Source organism: Erpetoichthys calabaricus, chromosome 8, assembly GCF_900747795.2.
Source record: "Erpetoichthys calabaricus chromosome 8, fErpCal1.3, whole genome shotgun sequence".
NCBI lineage: Eukaryota > Metazoa > Chordata > Cladistia > Polypteriformes > Polypteridae > Erpetoichthys > Erpetoichthys calabaricus.
The window spans coordinates 164,049,808-164,065,083 of record NC_041401.2 but is presented as its reverse complement, the minus strand read 5'-3'; the positions used below and the strand labels follow the sequence as shown (position 1 = coordinate 164,065,083).

Genomic DNA, 15,276 nt, shown 5'->3' with positions numbered 1-15,276 from the left:
CACACACTGTTGTTTGAAGACACACCAGAGTGAATAAGAATCAAGAAAATTAAAAAGAATGAAAACCTCTGATTTGGAAGTCCCAGTCCCAGTCCCAGTGACGTATTACGCAAGCGTATTGCTGTTGGTATAAAGGAGCCCCCATAGCATTTCTTGACACATATCTGTTGAATAATTTGATGGATGAAAGTCCTAAGTGTGCTTGTGTCAGAGAGAGGATGCACAGCATTGTTCATAATAATACTCATTTTTGTTTTAATTTTAATATTTTTATTTGTTTGTTTTTGTTTTAATTTTCTATGATCTCCTGTGGGTCCAGAGGGTATCCCATAAATGAGCCTGCCTGTTAAAGACGCTTTTTGATTCAGTGGGTCTCTCCTGAAGTGATGTTTCCAGCCCAGCACACCATGGTATAGAAAAATCACACTGACCATCACAGAGTTGAAGACTACATCCACTCCCTGACTAGTGACCAGACACAGAAGCTCTTTGGTATAGAAGAAGTAAAAAACCAGTTCCTTGGTTTTACTGATGTTAACTTGAAGACAGTTCTTATGGCACCAAGAAACAAAGTTCTCCACCTGAATCCTATACTCTGTCTCATCCCCCTTATCGATACACCCCGTAAGTGCAGAATCATCTGAGAATTTCTGCAAGTGACATGACCTGCTGTTATATCTATAAGTCTGAGGTGTACAGAGTGCAGAGTTCTAAATGATGCTAAAACAATGTCCCTCAAGGATCTGTTATGGGATGACTGCTCAGGATAGAAATGTAAATATCAAGCTGATTACTAAATTAGGTGGAAGTGTAGATTGTCTAGAAACAAATGATGCCCCATGGTTAACTCTCTTACATTAAGTTATTTAAGTTATCCATCCATCCATTATCCAACCCGCTATATCCCAACTACAGGGTCACAGGGGTCTGCTGGAGCCAGTCTCAGCCAACACAGGGCGCAAGGCAGGAAACAAACCCCGGGCAGGGCGCCAGCCCACCGCAGTATTTAAGTTATTTATTTAGTTATTACTTATTATTTACTACTAGCTGTGTAAGCCCGTGCTGTAAAAAGCCCGGGGTCCTAGAAACTATTGAAATCGTCAGAAAAAAAATCGAGATATAGAGATGTCAGATAATTGAAAGGAACTACTCTGGAGGAGGTTTCGCTTTGCCAATGTGTTCACATCGCTTGTGCGTTTGCGACGGGAGGAAAAGTAAAAGGAATACCATTTTGCCGATGTTAGCGGCTATGCAACTTTGTCTTTCTTCAGAGATTTCATTTTGACAATATTCTTACCTCGCTTGTGTATTAGCAGCTAAGCGAGTCTGTTTCCTCGGAGGTGGAGCCCTTACCCCGACTTCACCTCTCACTTCCAGAATGGACAGACACACACACTTCCAAGCGTAGATGTTTATACATAAGATTATAATGTATATTATTGCACTCATTTAACAGAATGATCTTTATTGATATTTATAAATTCATGTATATGTCATTGTCCTCTTTTGCTCTTATTAATGCACAGTCTTGGAGTTCAGCATATACACATTTCACTTCGTGTTGATTTGACTTGACATTGCAAAGAGATCTAGACAGAATATAGGCATGGGTAGATTTGTTACAGAAGAAATTTAATGTAAATAAATGTAAAATAATATACTTAAGAAGTTAAAATGTTAAATCTGAATAGAAGGTTAAAATGTGACACTACACATTTTAACCTTCTATGACTTTCCAGAACGTGTTAACGTTAGGATTTTACATTTTGGTAACGACCTTCTTCTGTATCTGACTTCTGATTTTTGTTTTGTCTTTTGACTCTGGTCACTTTTTCTTGTTTTGGCTTCCAACCCTTGCTTGTCTTTTAGACCAAAATTTCTCGTGATTGTTTTGTGCTCAGAATAATCCTTGGCACTCAGTGCGTCATAACAATATCAAGGGATCTATAAAGGTAGCTGTTGGTATGAATCATCGCTATTCATTCACTAAGGGATAACATAAAGTACAAACACTGGCATTTTTAAATTCCAACCTTCTGTTAAATCATCATTGTGACAATCAAGGTCACGTGACCTTCATAATGGCATTGCATGAAAGAAAGAAAACTAAAACGATAGTGAAAATTGACTTTTAAATTACTGAAACAAAATGTGAAAATAATAAAAGAAATTAAATCCTTGATTAAATATCACCAAAGTAGACCAAAATATGTGCATAAATAAATGTTAACACGGGCTGAATATCCCTAATCCAAAATGTCTGGAACCAGAAGGAGAATATACAAAATGAGATTTCTTGGGGGCACTCTTGATCAAGAAGGGAACTGTACTCAAACTAGCTAAATAACGACTCACACTTATAATAATTCATATCACCAAGCTATTATTGCAATGTGCACTGACCTGACAAACATACTGAACCTCAAAAGTGAAGAATATGATACACACTCTTTTTTAGTTCCCTTTTAAGAGGGTCAATGCTGTGTATTTGCGCTGAAAGACTTTTTTGATATTTTTTTTCAGTTTATATCAGCAACTTGTTGTTACTTCTCACAGAACTGGCCAACCCATCCAGAATATCTCAGCCAAGCTTTACTCCATCATGCGACGAGGCTCTACCATTCAGTTTCCATATGGTGTGGGAGTACACACATAAAACATAACATGTTTTTGCCAACATAAAAAGGTAATTTGCGGCAGGGTCCAACTTTCCTGACATAATCAGAGCAATTTACTGAACTTATATTGCAATATGGGCACCTAGCAAGGAACGGAGCTGCTTTTGTTAACCACAGACAGTGACATTTCACTAATGCACAAGTCACCTGCCATCTAGCACTTTTGAACTGCCATGTTATTAAGTCACTTCACAGGAGACAAAGCTCATCAACTGTGTTTCATTGCTTAGTGGTGTTTGATACATCATGGGGTCCCCCTATCCCGACTCCCATCACTCCAGATAATTGATTGTGTGTCATTATTGGTGAACTTTGTTGGATTGGACTGGCGAGCTTTGTTGGGCTGAATGGCATGTTCTCATCTGTGTTTTTTGGTGGTCTAGGCATCCACATCCCCCTCTGAAAAAATAAATCCATTTTGAATATGCACATATGTTATTCACATCCACTTTTTGACGTACACATATTTTAACACTTGAATTCAATCAAAGGTTTATTAAAGAGATCCCTGGTGTGGAATTTTCATTTTGTGGCATCCATGTTGGTGCTTAAAAAGTTTCAGATTTTGGAGTATTTCATATTAGGGATACTCAACCCCGTTTAAGCAAACAAAGATTAAGAGGTGATATGAGTGAAGTGTTCAAAATAAAGAAGTGAATTAGTACTGTGGATCCCTACTGTTATTTTAAAATGAATTGTTCATCAAGAACATGGGGATGCAGTTGGAGACAGATTTCTTACACATTTTAGAAAGTTTTTCTTCACATAAAGAACCATAGAAACATAGAATAAATTGCCAAGTAGTGTTGTAGACAGTAGGACTTTAGGGACCTGCACATCTCAACCTGATTTTGTTTTGGAGAATCCAGGTGAATAGGATGGACGAGCTTGATGTGCTGAAAGGCCTGGTCTTGTCAAAATTGTTCTAATATCCTTACATGTACACCCCACAAAGTGGTCTAATGCTCACCGCACGGATTTTATAAGCTGCTCAGTACTAACTGGCAAAATTAGAGTTACGAAAATCTTAAATCTATTTGTAGGGTAGTCAAGCACACAAGATGTGAGGCCTGCAGTCTGAGGGACTTATGTAATTCTTCTAATTCCAAATTCATCCATGCAGAATCAGAGCACCTGTTATTAAAAAGCAAAAGAATGAGTAGGTGCAAACCTTGCAGCGCCCCCTCAGGCTGAAGTGTGACATATCAAGTCAATTGACAGCAGCCAGTATCCAAGGGCTACTGTAGTATTAACTTTAGGATTCAGCCCCTGAAATCCGACGTCTATCAGAGTCAAATGTGCTGAGAGTCAGGAGATGAGACGAGCTGGGGGTGTTGTCTATCTGTCTGCCATCTTAATGCTCTGTCACTCAGCCTAAGCCATTGTTGTTTTGAATTTTTCATCTACAGCCTGTGAACCCGGCTTTTACAAGCCAACCCCCGGAGATGACCTATGTGGGAAATGCCCTGTGCACAGCCACTCAGAAACTCGGGCAGCTGTCATCTGTCAGTGTGACACCAGCTACTACCGCTCCACCCAGGACCCTCCAGCTGCACCCTGTACACGTGAGTATGAAGTCAAGTGGCAGTATTGAGCTTGGCCTTAGCATTTGGGGGAGTGGGGTTGGTCAATTAGTGGGGTCCTAAAGGACTCTGCAATTGGTGAGAGGATGGAAACAGTAAAAGAAACAAAATTAGAGGTGCCCAGATAAAAGTAAGATTTTCTGAAGAGGATAAAAATGAAAGGTTATTTTCATGTGGAAAAGTAAAGAAGGTGAAAGACACAATGCTTCAGCTTTATAGTCTTCATCAGATATGCCTTGTGGCATACTTTGGCATAATTGTCTATACTTTGGAAAATCATTCAGTCTAAAAAAACAATCCTTCATTGTTCAATACAAAAGTGTAACTTGAATAAATTACAAGATATTAAGAGCTTCTCGAAATCTACTTGTACAGAATTTCTGGGATTGGATGACAAAGATGTTTTGCCTCTTTAAAAAGTCTTTCATCAAGAGGCTGTACATCACAAGAAACAAATATATGTTTAATTACAAAGGGTCCCAAGACATATTGTTTTCCCAGCATTAAATTCTCTCCATCATTCAACTTCTTTTAATGAGTTGTAAAACTGAAAAGTTGTTATCTTTACAACATACAACTCAAAGTCTTTATTTCTGAAAAAGGATCACGATGACCTCAATACAATCCCAAAGTAAATCATATTATGTCATAAACTTATAAATTTCAATGTGCTCTCCAGCTGCATGAAAATAATGTACATGTGTACAGATTGAGTAGCCACACTCGCCTCCACAAACAACATGTGAAATGGAATCCTGGTCCTTCAAGACATTTACAACATTTGCATATTATTTGCATGGAAACATACTGTAGGTGTAAAGCTAGTCATGAAATTCGAGTCTGTAATTGTAATATTGCTAAGTATTTTAATTGTATCGAGTTACAATGCAATAAAATTTATTTTTGTATAGCCCAAAATCACACAAGAAGTGTCATAATGGGCTTTGACAGCCCCCCAGCCTTAATTCTCTAAGAAGACAAGGAAAAACTCCCAAAAAACACCCTTGTAGGGAAAAAAAATGGAAAAAACCTGGGGAAAGGCAATTCAAAGAGAGACCCCTTTCTAGATAGGTTGGACGTACAGTGGGGATCAATACAATACAATACACAGAACAGAACATAAGTAACCTTCAATACAATATAAATATAAATATATAAATATCACAAATACAGAGCAGAATTCAACAAGAGATGATACCACATAATACAATTTGAATTTGTTCAGTGTCCTGGAGACCTTGGCCATCAAGCTGCCTCCTTCTATTGGCCATTCCACAGCTGAGTCAGTGCTGGGCCAGCCAATCCGGTGAAAGAATCCCTGTATTCCTGCAGTCCTCCATCAGAGATGACTTAACCTTAGGCAGGCAAAACAACTTGGCAGGTGGGGCAGTGGCACCAAGTGCCATATTTGAGTACTGAGAAGAGAAACAGAATAGGTGAGGGTTAGTATCCAATTATAACTATCATTTCACTTATGTTTTAGTGCTAATAACCGTCAACAGAGTTCCACTAATGGGAAATTTAATTAGATTGCAGCTACTCAACTTTGTGCTGCCTTAGCCCCAGCTCTGATTCTCAAACATGCTTAATCCAACTGAGGGTCACAGAAACGGAACCCTGTTTGACTGCTGGCAAGGGCACCTTCTTCATGGAGTTTGCATGGTCCTCATAAGTTAATGTAGTTTTTCTCTAAGTGATTTGGTTTCCCAACATCACAAAGATGTGCATATTGAGTTCCATTGTCCCCTGAGTGCATAATTCCACATTGTTGACAAATAAAGTACAATATCTATCTATCTATCTATCTATCTATCTATCTATCTATCTATCTATCTATCTATCTATCTATCTATCTATCTATCTATCTATCTATCTATCTATCTATCTATCTATCTATCTATCTATCTATCTGTTATTCAAGCATGGCTCCTGCTTATACTCAATGCTCTGTAATGGAAAAGACAGATTTAGAACATAGAATTAGCCCTTGGACCCTAGTTTGATTGTTTGCAAGGGTTCCTTCTCTGTGGAATTCTGCCTGTTGTACTGAACTCCCACAACCCAAGACAATAGTTTAAGGCTACCTGACACCCCTAATGTTAGTGATTATGAATGCTGTTCGTTGTTGCTGTTATTGTTTCGCTGGCTCTCCAAAATACAATACAACAATCAAGCAGATGCAGAAATGAATGGATGAGCCAGAATATTTCATCAGCGTTACACAATAATGATAATTAAGTTGCTAATGGTGGGTCATTATGGGAAGACTTAATCCATTCATTTTAGGTGAAGGCAAATAATGCAGTCTATTCAGTTTAATTATCATCATTTTTAAAATACAAGTAGAAGGTACAACAGGTGAACCACTTAAAATAAATATTTAAAGAAGTGGCTTCCAAACAGTTGTGGTTGTGGTTTGTGATCTAATGAAGCAGTTAACATCACAGAGTTTTTTTTTTTAATATATAGAAATTCTGGTGGTCAGGCTGTTGCAGCTTTTATTTGTTATTAACACACCTAAAATACAAAAGTTAAGGGATTGTGAAAGGGTAGGGGAACAGTGTTTACTACACTGAAACTGGCATGGAGAGCAGAAGTATAGCCAAAAATCAGGTAAAGGGCTACTGCGTCTTGAAGAGCACACACATGTACTGGATTATATCGGTGGAAATTTTGAGATGCAAGGCTAACATGACAGGAGCTGAAAAACAAGGTTGCTGGTAGGTGACATATAACTCTGTGATGATCAGTGCAATTTTCTACACTGTGGTTTGCTGGGCTAAGAGAGGCCTATTGGAATTAATCAAAGACAACTGAAAGGGCAGAGCTTAGTTATAGGAAGAATTCTGGGGACTCCATGCTGGTCGTAGTGAAGGAGAGAATTGAAACAAAACTGAGTGCAATCTATGAACAATGCTGCACATCCTCTCTCTGACACATTAACACCCTTTCAGCCAACAAATTATTTTGCAGAAATGTTGCTAAGAAACGCTAAATAGGCTCTGTTACACATTTATTTAATTGGTTGTCCCTTTTATCCAAAGTGATTTACAACAGTTGTTTGCATTTCTTTGGGTTTTCCAGTTGGAACACAGGTGGGGTGAAGTGACTTGCTCAGGGTCACATAGTATCAGTGGTCGGATTTGAACCCCACAACTTCAGGGTTTGAAGTCCAAAAGCCTTAACCACTGCGCCAGACAGCAATACATCTGCATAATGCCTCACTGTGACTGTGACTGCAAAGGTCAGCAATTTTCTTTAAGTTTAATTTTGTTGCTTTGTATTCTTGTCTGGTAGTTGTAAATTTAAATTTATTTATCTAACTATGTATTTAATTATTTAAAAGGCTTCTGTAAAAAGTCAAACTTCAGAGAAAGAATCAAAAAACAATGATGATCACTTCACAACTACGGGTGATCAACTGTCATCCAATGTTCTTTCACAAATTTCAGGAAGGGTTTCTTACAAGTTGGCATAAACACTAAATAGTTATGACAAGGAACTGTTTTGTATTTCATGTCCTTCTGAGTTACCATTTAAACTCAGTGAAGATTTTACATTTAAGTCACTGTTTTCCACTTACACACAGAGCCGAAGACTTGATGGACCATAGGCATTCCTGAATAATTCCATAAACTGGTATATTGCACACCTCAACTCAACAAATCTTTTCCATTGGCACATGGGGTTCCAACATACAAACTTTAACTTGTTGTTTCCACCATTTTGGGTACTGCTGTAATCTTTCAAGGGCAAGTTCCATTTCATTTTCCATCAATGATGCATAGCTGAGAGCAAATAAACATTTTTGGTCTTAGACATTTCTCTTAAAAAGTGGAATTCTCCTTCAGAAAAGTCAACTTGAGGACTTTCCAGCTTGTTCATTGTTATTAAATTAATCTTCACAAATTTGTCTCGGCAAAAAAATCCAAAGTCTGCCTTTGTTCACTTTCATTAACATTAGCAGCCTTTACCTGGCTGTTACTTCACTTTAATGCTTGATTTCTGAGGTCTAGCCGAACACGGGTTTAAAGAGGGGGGGCATCAGAAGCACTTTCCAGTGTTCTCTACAGTCCTCTTTGAGATGGCACTCTCTGTCGTAACATTATGTCCCTCTCTCACACACATACAGCTCTGCCTTACTTACTCCAAGGTCAGTGTTGTATAGCAACAAGTTAGAAATAGTACCATTACTGTACTGGAGCAGGTTTTGAGAATATTTCTACTTTACTTGAGTATAAACTTTTTGTCTACTTCCACAATTATTTCCCTACATTTCCAAAGTCAAATGAGCACTTTTACTCCAACAAATTTTGCTAAACACATTTCTTACTGCAACATTAAGACAGAAAATAAATATACTATTTTAACATGCACAACATTTTCCTCAATCAGTTCACTAAAATGCATGCTTCTCCTTAGGGTAACCAAACTCTCCATGAAAGAATACAGGACGGCCCCTGTGGGGGAAGTAGGGTGTTATTGGAGAGCGGAGCATGGTGGTATTGTGGTTTTACAGAGCTGTACACAAACACCTTTACACCGTTCATACACATTGTGGGAACCAGGGGCGCTCCATCTGCCCAGATTCCGACACAACAGGAACAAACTCAAGTGCAGCACAACACACAGTCTATTTATTCATCTTCTGTATTTATTCGTTCCCACCATTACAGCACAGTTCTAAAGCACAGTCCCATACACACAATATTTCGTCTTCTTCATTCCACCTCCACTTCCTCTCTGGCAAGCTTTGTCCTGTTCCTCCCGATTCTGGCTCCTTGACTTTAGTGAGGCGGCTCCTTTTAAGCAGGTCCTGGGAGTGCTCCAGGTGGCTCATCGGTGTTACCTGGAATCACTCTCAGGTGTTGAAGGGCTCTGCAGCTCCCCCTGGGTGGCCTCCACCAAACCCAACAGGTCTGTACCAAATTCCAACTTCCAGCATGCCCTGCCACAGTCGCTAGCATCCCATGGAAGGTAGTGCCCTGTGGATACTCTTTTCCCTGGTCCTTCCATCCAGCTGGTGTCCTGGCTGGGTAATGGCCGTAGCTGCCTGTCATAACAGACAGATAACCATACAGATGGAGACTTCAAAGCTGCTCATATAAGATAGAGTATTGCTATCTACGACCACTTTGATAACTTTTTTGAACATATGATAACTCAATTGAGTTAGAAAACCCTATATACCCCACCACTCACAATGCATTTTATGTTATGCTGCTAAATGATTTGTGAACAGCCATATGTCTACATAAATTGTGTCTGCTAATTTGTCTAAATGTGACTCTGTTGTCATTATGGTATTAATCATCTTCTTGGGTTCCAAAATGTGACTCTGTTGTCATTATGGTATTAATCCTCTTCTTGGGTTCCAAAATGGTACCAATTTGCTTATGTGGGTCCTCAGACAGAAAAGTTTAAGAACTCCTGATCTTTAAAGTGATTTCATGAACACCTTGCAGCAGGGGCGGAACTTAATGTTTCAGGTGGAGCTGGATATTTGGGGCGGAGCTGGATGTTGATGATGTGCAGTCCCAGTTTCAGCTCTTTGCGGGGCTGATTCTGCTGTGTTCAGACACTGTCCTCATGGCAGCCTGATGAACAGGGTCAAGTGAGGTGCTTGTGTGTGTTCACATGCAATGGTTCACTGCCCTTGTCACATATGTTGCCCACCTGTCTTCTCACATTATCCTGGGCATCAGAACTCCCGAACAGAGTGTGAACTAATTAAAAGCAGACAAGAATAACCAAAAGGCTAGTCCTTTGAATGTAAAACTATGTGTAGAAGTGATAAAGTTTAGGTATTTATTAACCCCTTCACCGCCCTCGGCCGGATATATCCGGCACCGGTGTTTTAATGCTAACGCCATACTGCCGGAATTATCCGGCACATTTGCCTGTGGTTATATGAATGCCTGGCAAGTAGTATAACTGACGGTTTGGCGTGGGTATTATTACTACGTTGTATTTCGACAAGTCTGTGGTTGTTTTGGCCGGTCATGTGACGTGATTCGCATGTAACAGCTGTGAATATGGCGAAACGTAAACTGACTTCAAGTGAGGCTTTGCAGGCGATTTTGGACAGTTCTGATCATGATTGTAGCAGTTCTGAAGAAGATTTTAGCGACAGTGATGAGCAGCAACGTGCGCTGCATGATACTGTGAATGAAGACGCATCGGATGACGGCGCTGAGTGGGTGTATCCCCAGCATCTCAGCTGGGCTGCTGCCCGTGGTGAAATACCTTTTCTGCATTCGTTTGAGGCAACGTGTGGCTTTATTGTTGATGTAAACAATTACACTGCTGAGCAGTTTTATGAGCTGTTTGTGTCACCTGATTTGATTAGACATTTTGTTCATCAGACAAATCTGTATGCAGCACAGTTTATTGAGAAAAATCCCAATTACCTCCACATTCCCGTGTTCGTGCTTGGTTTGACACTGATGAAAACGAAATGAAAAAATTCATTGGGATTTTGATGTTGATGGGAATAATCAGAAAACCAGATATTGAGATGTACTGGTCTACAGATCCTAGGTATGCAACACCTATTTTTGCAGCTGTCATGACACGTAACCGATTCTCTTTGCTGCTGAAATTCTTTCATTTGAATGACAACAGAAACGAGCCAGATAAGAAAGATCCAAACCGCGACCACTTGTTCAAGCTACGTCCTTTGATTGATCATTTATTTGAAGCATTTCATTTGCCCTACATGCCAGGACCGTCAGTTGCAGTTGATGAAAGTTTATTGTCGTGGAAGGGCCGCTTACAGTTTTCGACAGTATCTACCATTGAAAAGGGCACGGTTGGTATCAAGATGTTTTGCTTAGCTGAGAATTCAGGTTACTTTATAGATTTCGTGTATACACTGGCAACTTGCACAACATTTAGTGGTCAATACTGCTTGAATAAATGTAAAAAATGTAAAAAAAATGTAAAAAAGTAAAAAAAACAAAAATTGTTCAGATTTCGCCTGGCTTGGGAATATTTAGGGAGTTGGCGGTTAAAGGGTTAAGTGTTATTTAATGAAGGACAAAGCCTTATTAAGGTTTGTTTTGATGACCAATGTTATTAAACTAATTCTGTCAATTTTCATGTGCTTTCTGAACAAAATAGATCATTTTTAGGACGGAGATGCAGTTAAATGTTTTCCACTTAAAATCATTGTAATTAGTCATTTGCATTATGAAAGTGAGCTGTACAAAGTGTTTTTTTAGGAGTGGATTAGCTTCTCCTTAAAGCAGAGGAGGCTTGTACGTGTCTCCTGTTAGCGCCCTCCCCAATGAATTAAGATACAGTCATTAAGATGTCTACCTGCTCTGAATGACACTGCTTCAAGCTGCAGTTACTTGGCTCATACTTTAGTTATTGGAATATGACTCATACACCTTAATTATTTTGGGTTTGTAAGAACGTTTTTGACTATTAAAAACAGGGAGAGAGATTCTACCTTGTACTTTGGTAATTTCCTGAAAGTACACAAAATATTAAATACTTTAAAACTTCCACTTGAGTAGTTTCTCATGCTGGGCAAATTTCACTTTTACTGAAGTCACTTTTCAGAAAGGTATCTCTACCTTTACTCAAATGTGGTGTGGACACTAGAGGGTACTGTTGCTCCTCAAACCCAACACCACAGCCACAGGGTACAAGTTAAAAGCACAAAGATCTTATTTTATTCAGAGAAACTCTTTACAATAGTTTCCCACCACCACTGCAACAAGTAAATACTTTGCACAATAAGCAATTCTTCTTTGTTCTTTGTCTTTTACTCCTCCGCTCCTCCCAGAAAGCTTTGTCCACCTACCATCCGATTCTGGCTCATTTCTGTGAGGTCAGTCCCGTCTTTTTATATTGGCCAACCCGGAAGTGCTTCTGCTTTTCTGCCCACGAGGTCTGCAAGCACTTCCAGGTCAGGCGGTAACGTCATGCCATATGAATCTTCCACAGTACCCCGTGGCAGCAAACACGGTACCAGAGAGGGCTGAGATATCGAACTCCAAGTCCCATGATGCCCTGTGGGAATCTGGGGCACTACTGTAAACCAGGAGAGCTACCATTTAGGGTGTCCTAAAGCAGCCACCTTCCCCCATCCTTCCATCTTTTGGGCAGCTTACAAGTCCCTTACAGTTGGCACTTTATACAAGACTATTGCAGGTTCACCACTGAGCCCAAAGGTTCACATTTTAACAGAAGTCAATCATGGAAACCCACTGCCTATCGGGCAAGTGCAACTGATGCCTTATTGTATGAGACACATCTTGGCACCTTTCTGTGTTCCTGTTTGTATCACTGCCTGAGAGAAATAGCCTTGTTTTCAGACGTCGGGGTGATTTATTTGCAGCCAGGTGCTCTCTAATCCACAAGGGCCACTTGAGCCGCTCTAGACTTCCACGCACTTATAGATTTTTTTGTCAAAACGTTCATTAGGATCGAGTGCCAGCTATTTTTTCTCCCATTAAGCCTGTCACATTTTGTGCAACTCAGAGAATTTCATTCTTTCCCTTTGAAGATGGTACGCATGACCTGCAGCCTTGAACTATAAAAGCGCTTACTGGTGAGAGGAGTTCAGAGACTTTGTCTCACAGCTTCTCTCAGATTTATTCACTGAGGTGTCAACTAACAGACATGGTAACATAACATCAGAATTTGGAAAATGAAAACCTATCTATCCTTCCATTATCTGAATCTTGTAAATCCATTTTAGGGCCATGCTGGCAGCATCAGGAGCCAAGGTGCAATGTGGTCCATCACAGAGCAGACACTTTCATACTAAATCAATTTAGAGTCCCTAATCAACCTAACGTTCACATCATTAGAAAGCAATAGGAAAACTGGAATATTCCAAAGTATTACAGAAGAACATGCAGATTCAAAGCCCATAATTTAAATCCAGGACCCTGAAGCTGTAACACAACTGAATGAAGTGCTGTGCAACCTAAAAAATTAATGAAATTGTTAAAAAAAAATCCCTACATCATGTAATGACAAGTTCATGGTGGGCCCCCAAAATGAATGTCTGCTGCACATGTGCACAACATGTGCTTTTAATGTACAAGGGCTATTCAAAATGAAAGAGCAGATTTCAAAAATGTATTTCAAACAAACTGTATAAGACAGAAACACATTCAGCACATCACTAGACAGAGAAAAATTAAAAGTTTGGTCCTATGGTCCTTGAGGCTGCATGCACTCAACATGAGCACCATGTGTAGCGCGACAAACATCGAAACAGTAGACCATTTCTTGCCACACACGAGTCAATTGGTCCCTAGTTACTGAATTCACTGCTTTCTCAATTCGATGTCGCAAATCTTGAAGATTAGTGGGCATAGGTGGAACAAACACTCTTTCTTTAATGTACCCCCATAGATAAAAATCACAGAGGGTAAGGTCTAGAGACCTGGGAGGCCATAGATGATTGCTATTATGACGAGGCGGCTGTTTGTCAAACTATCGGCTGAATTCACATTGCACTTGAAGCAATGGACTCACACTTCGCAAATTGCAGCACACAAAATGATTTCTCTTGTGGTGTTGTCACCATTTTACTATAAACGAGAAACAGTGCTCGGTGGCTTTCATTGGTACTTTTAGGCAGGCTTTTAAACTTTGAACTTCCCTCTGTCCTGTGATGTGTGGAATGTGTTTTTGTCTTATACAGTTTGTTTGAAATACATTTTTGAAATCTGCTCTTTCATTTTGAATAGCACCTGTACATCACTTGTATTGCAGAGATGCCCACTTTCTGAATCGTTCCCATCACCCTTCTCGTTTCACATCTCTTGCTAGTTAACTACAGCCCTAACAGCCAAACGCTCCTGTCTCAATAACACTGGCACACCAAGAGGCAACCCCATGCCAACATGCCAACAGCATGTGTACTCCACACAGAATGCTCTCCTCTAACTGAACTTATTGGCTACAAGCTAAGCCACCAAACTGCCTCTATGACACATTGGTCTAGTAATAATAATAGTAATGCAGGTGACATGAATATTTTCAAACATTACAGCTTTAAATTTGACCTTTTTTTTTTCCTTCTGCTTTTCTAAAGCTTCCTGGAGATGTTTTCTGTATGGTTGCTAAAACAGCTAATTTCCTGTTTCATAGGACCCCCTTCTGCCCCGGTCAATGTGATCTCAACAGTTAATGGCACTTCCGTCAGCTTAGAATGGAGCGTCCCTTATGACACAGGTGGGCGCACAGACATGCGATACAATGTCATGTGCAGGAAGTGCATCTGGGATTCCGGGCAGTGTGAAACATGCAGTGGATCTGGTGGAGGCGGCAGCAGCAGCAGCGGCGGTGTCGGAGCGGTCCGCTATGTACCACAGCAGGTGGGCCTGAGCCAGCCGTGGGTGACTGTTCTGAACCTCGGAGCACACATGAACTACACCTTCTTCATCGAGACAGTTAATGGGGTCTCATATATCAGCCAGGAGCCCCGGCATTCAACAGCGGTCAACGTCACCACAAACCAGGCAGGTAGGGGACCTGAGTCAGAACCTGGGGAAAATGGGCAAGGGCTCTATGAACTGTATGAAACATGCCATGCTGAATTTGCCTTTGTGATCTTCTTGCATTTGCATTTAGAAAGTTTTTCTGTAAATTACAATATATTTTACTGTGCCGTGAAATAAGGTGGTGTTCTGCTCAGAGAAAATGATATCAACCTTATCATTTTTCTTCCTCATTTTACCTTTAAAGCAAAGCCTCAGGTTTTAATGCAGGCCACAGATTGTCTCTGAATTAATAGCTAGTACATTTCAACTGGCCATAAAGTGTCTGCATTTGAGCAGCAGGCGGCATGTTAGAGTGGTTCAGGTATTAGCCAGGGGTTCAAATCCTACTTTTACCACCCCCACAGAAGACAAACCTGTGTTTTCTTTAATTTAGAAAGGAATAAATTGTCTTTTGGCAGATTGTGCAGCCCTCATTCCAAAAAGTGCTTTGGAGTGATACTTTCCTTGAAAACGTGATATCCAATGTTAAGACTGATTGTTCTA

At 40.0% G+C, this 15,276-nt stretch overlaps 1 protein-coding gene across 1 annotated transcript in view; it reads left to right on the top strand.

The window, feature by feature from the left end:
* epha8 (eph receptor A8) overlaps positions 1-15,276 on the top strand; it is a 633,561-nt gene that overhangs the window by 507,560 nt on the left and 110,725 nt on the right. The window contains exons 4-5 of the mRNA XM_051930368.1: positions 4,088-4,243; positions 14,381-14,755. Of these exons, the coding sequence (XP_051786328.1) occupies positions 4,088-4,243; positions 14,381-14,755 (531 nt within the window). The remainder of the gene's footprint in view (positions 1-4,087; positions 4,244-14,380; positions 14,756-15,276) is intronic.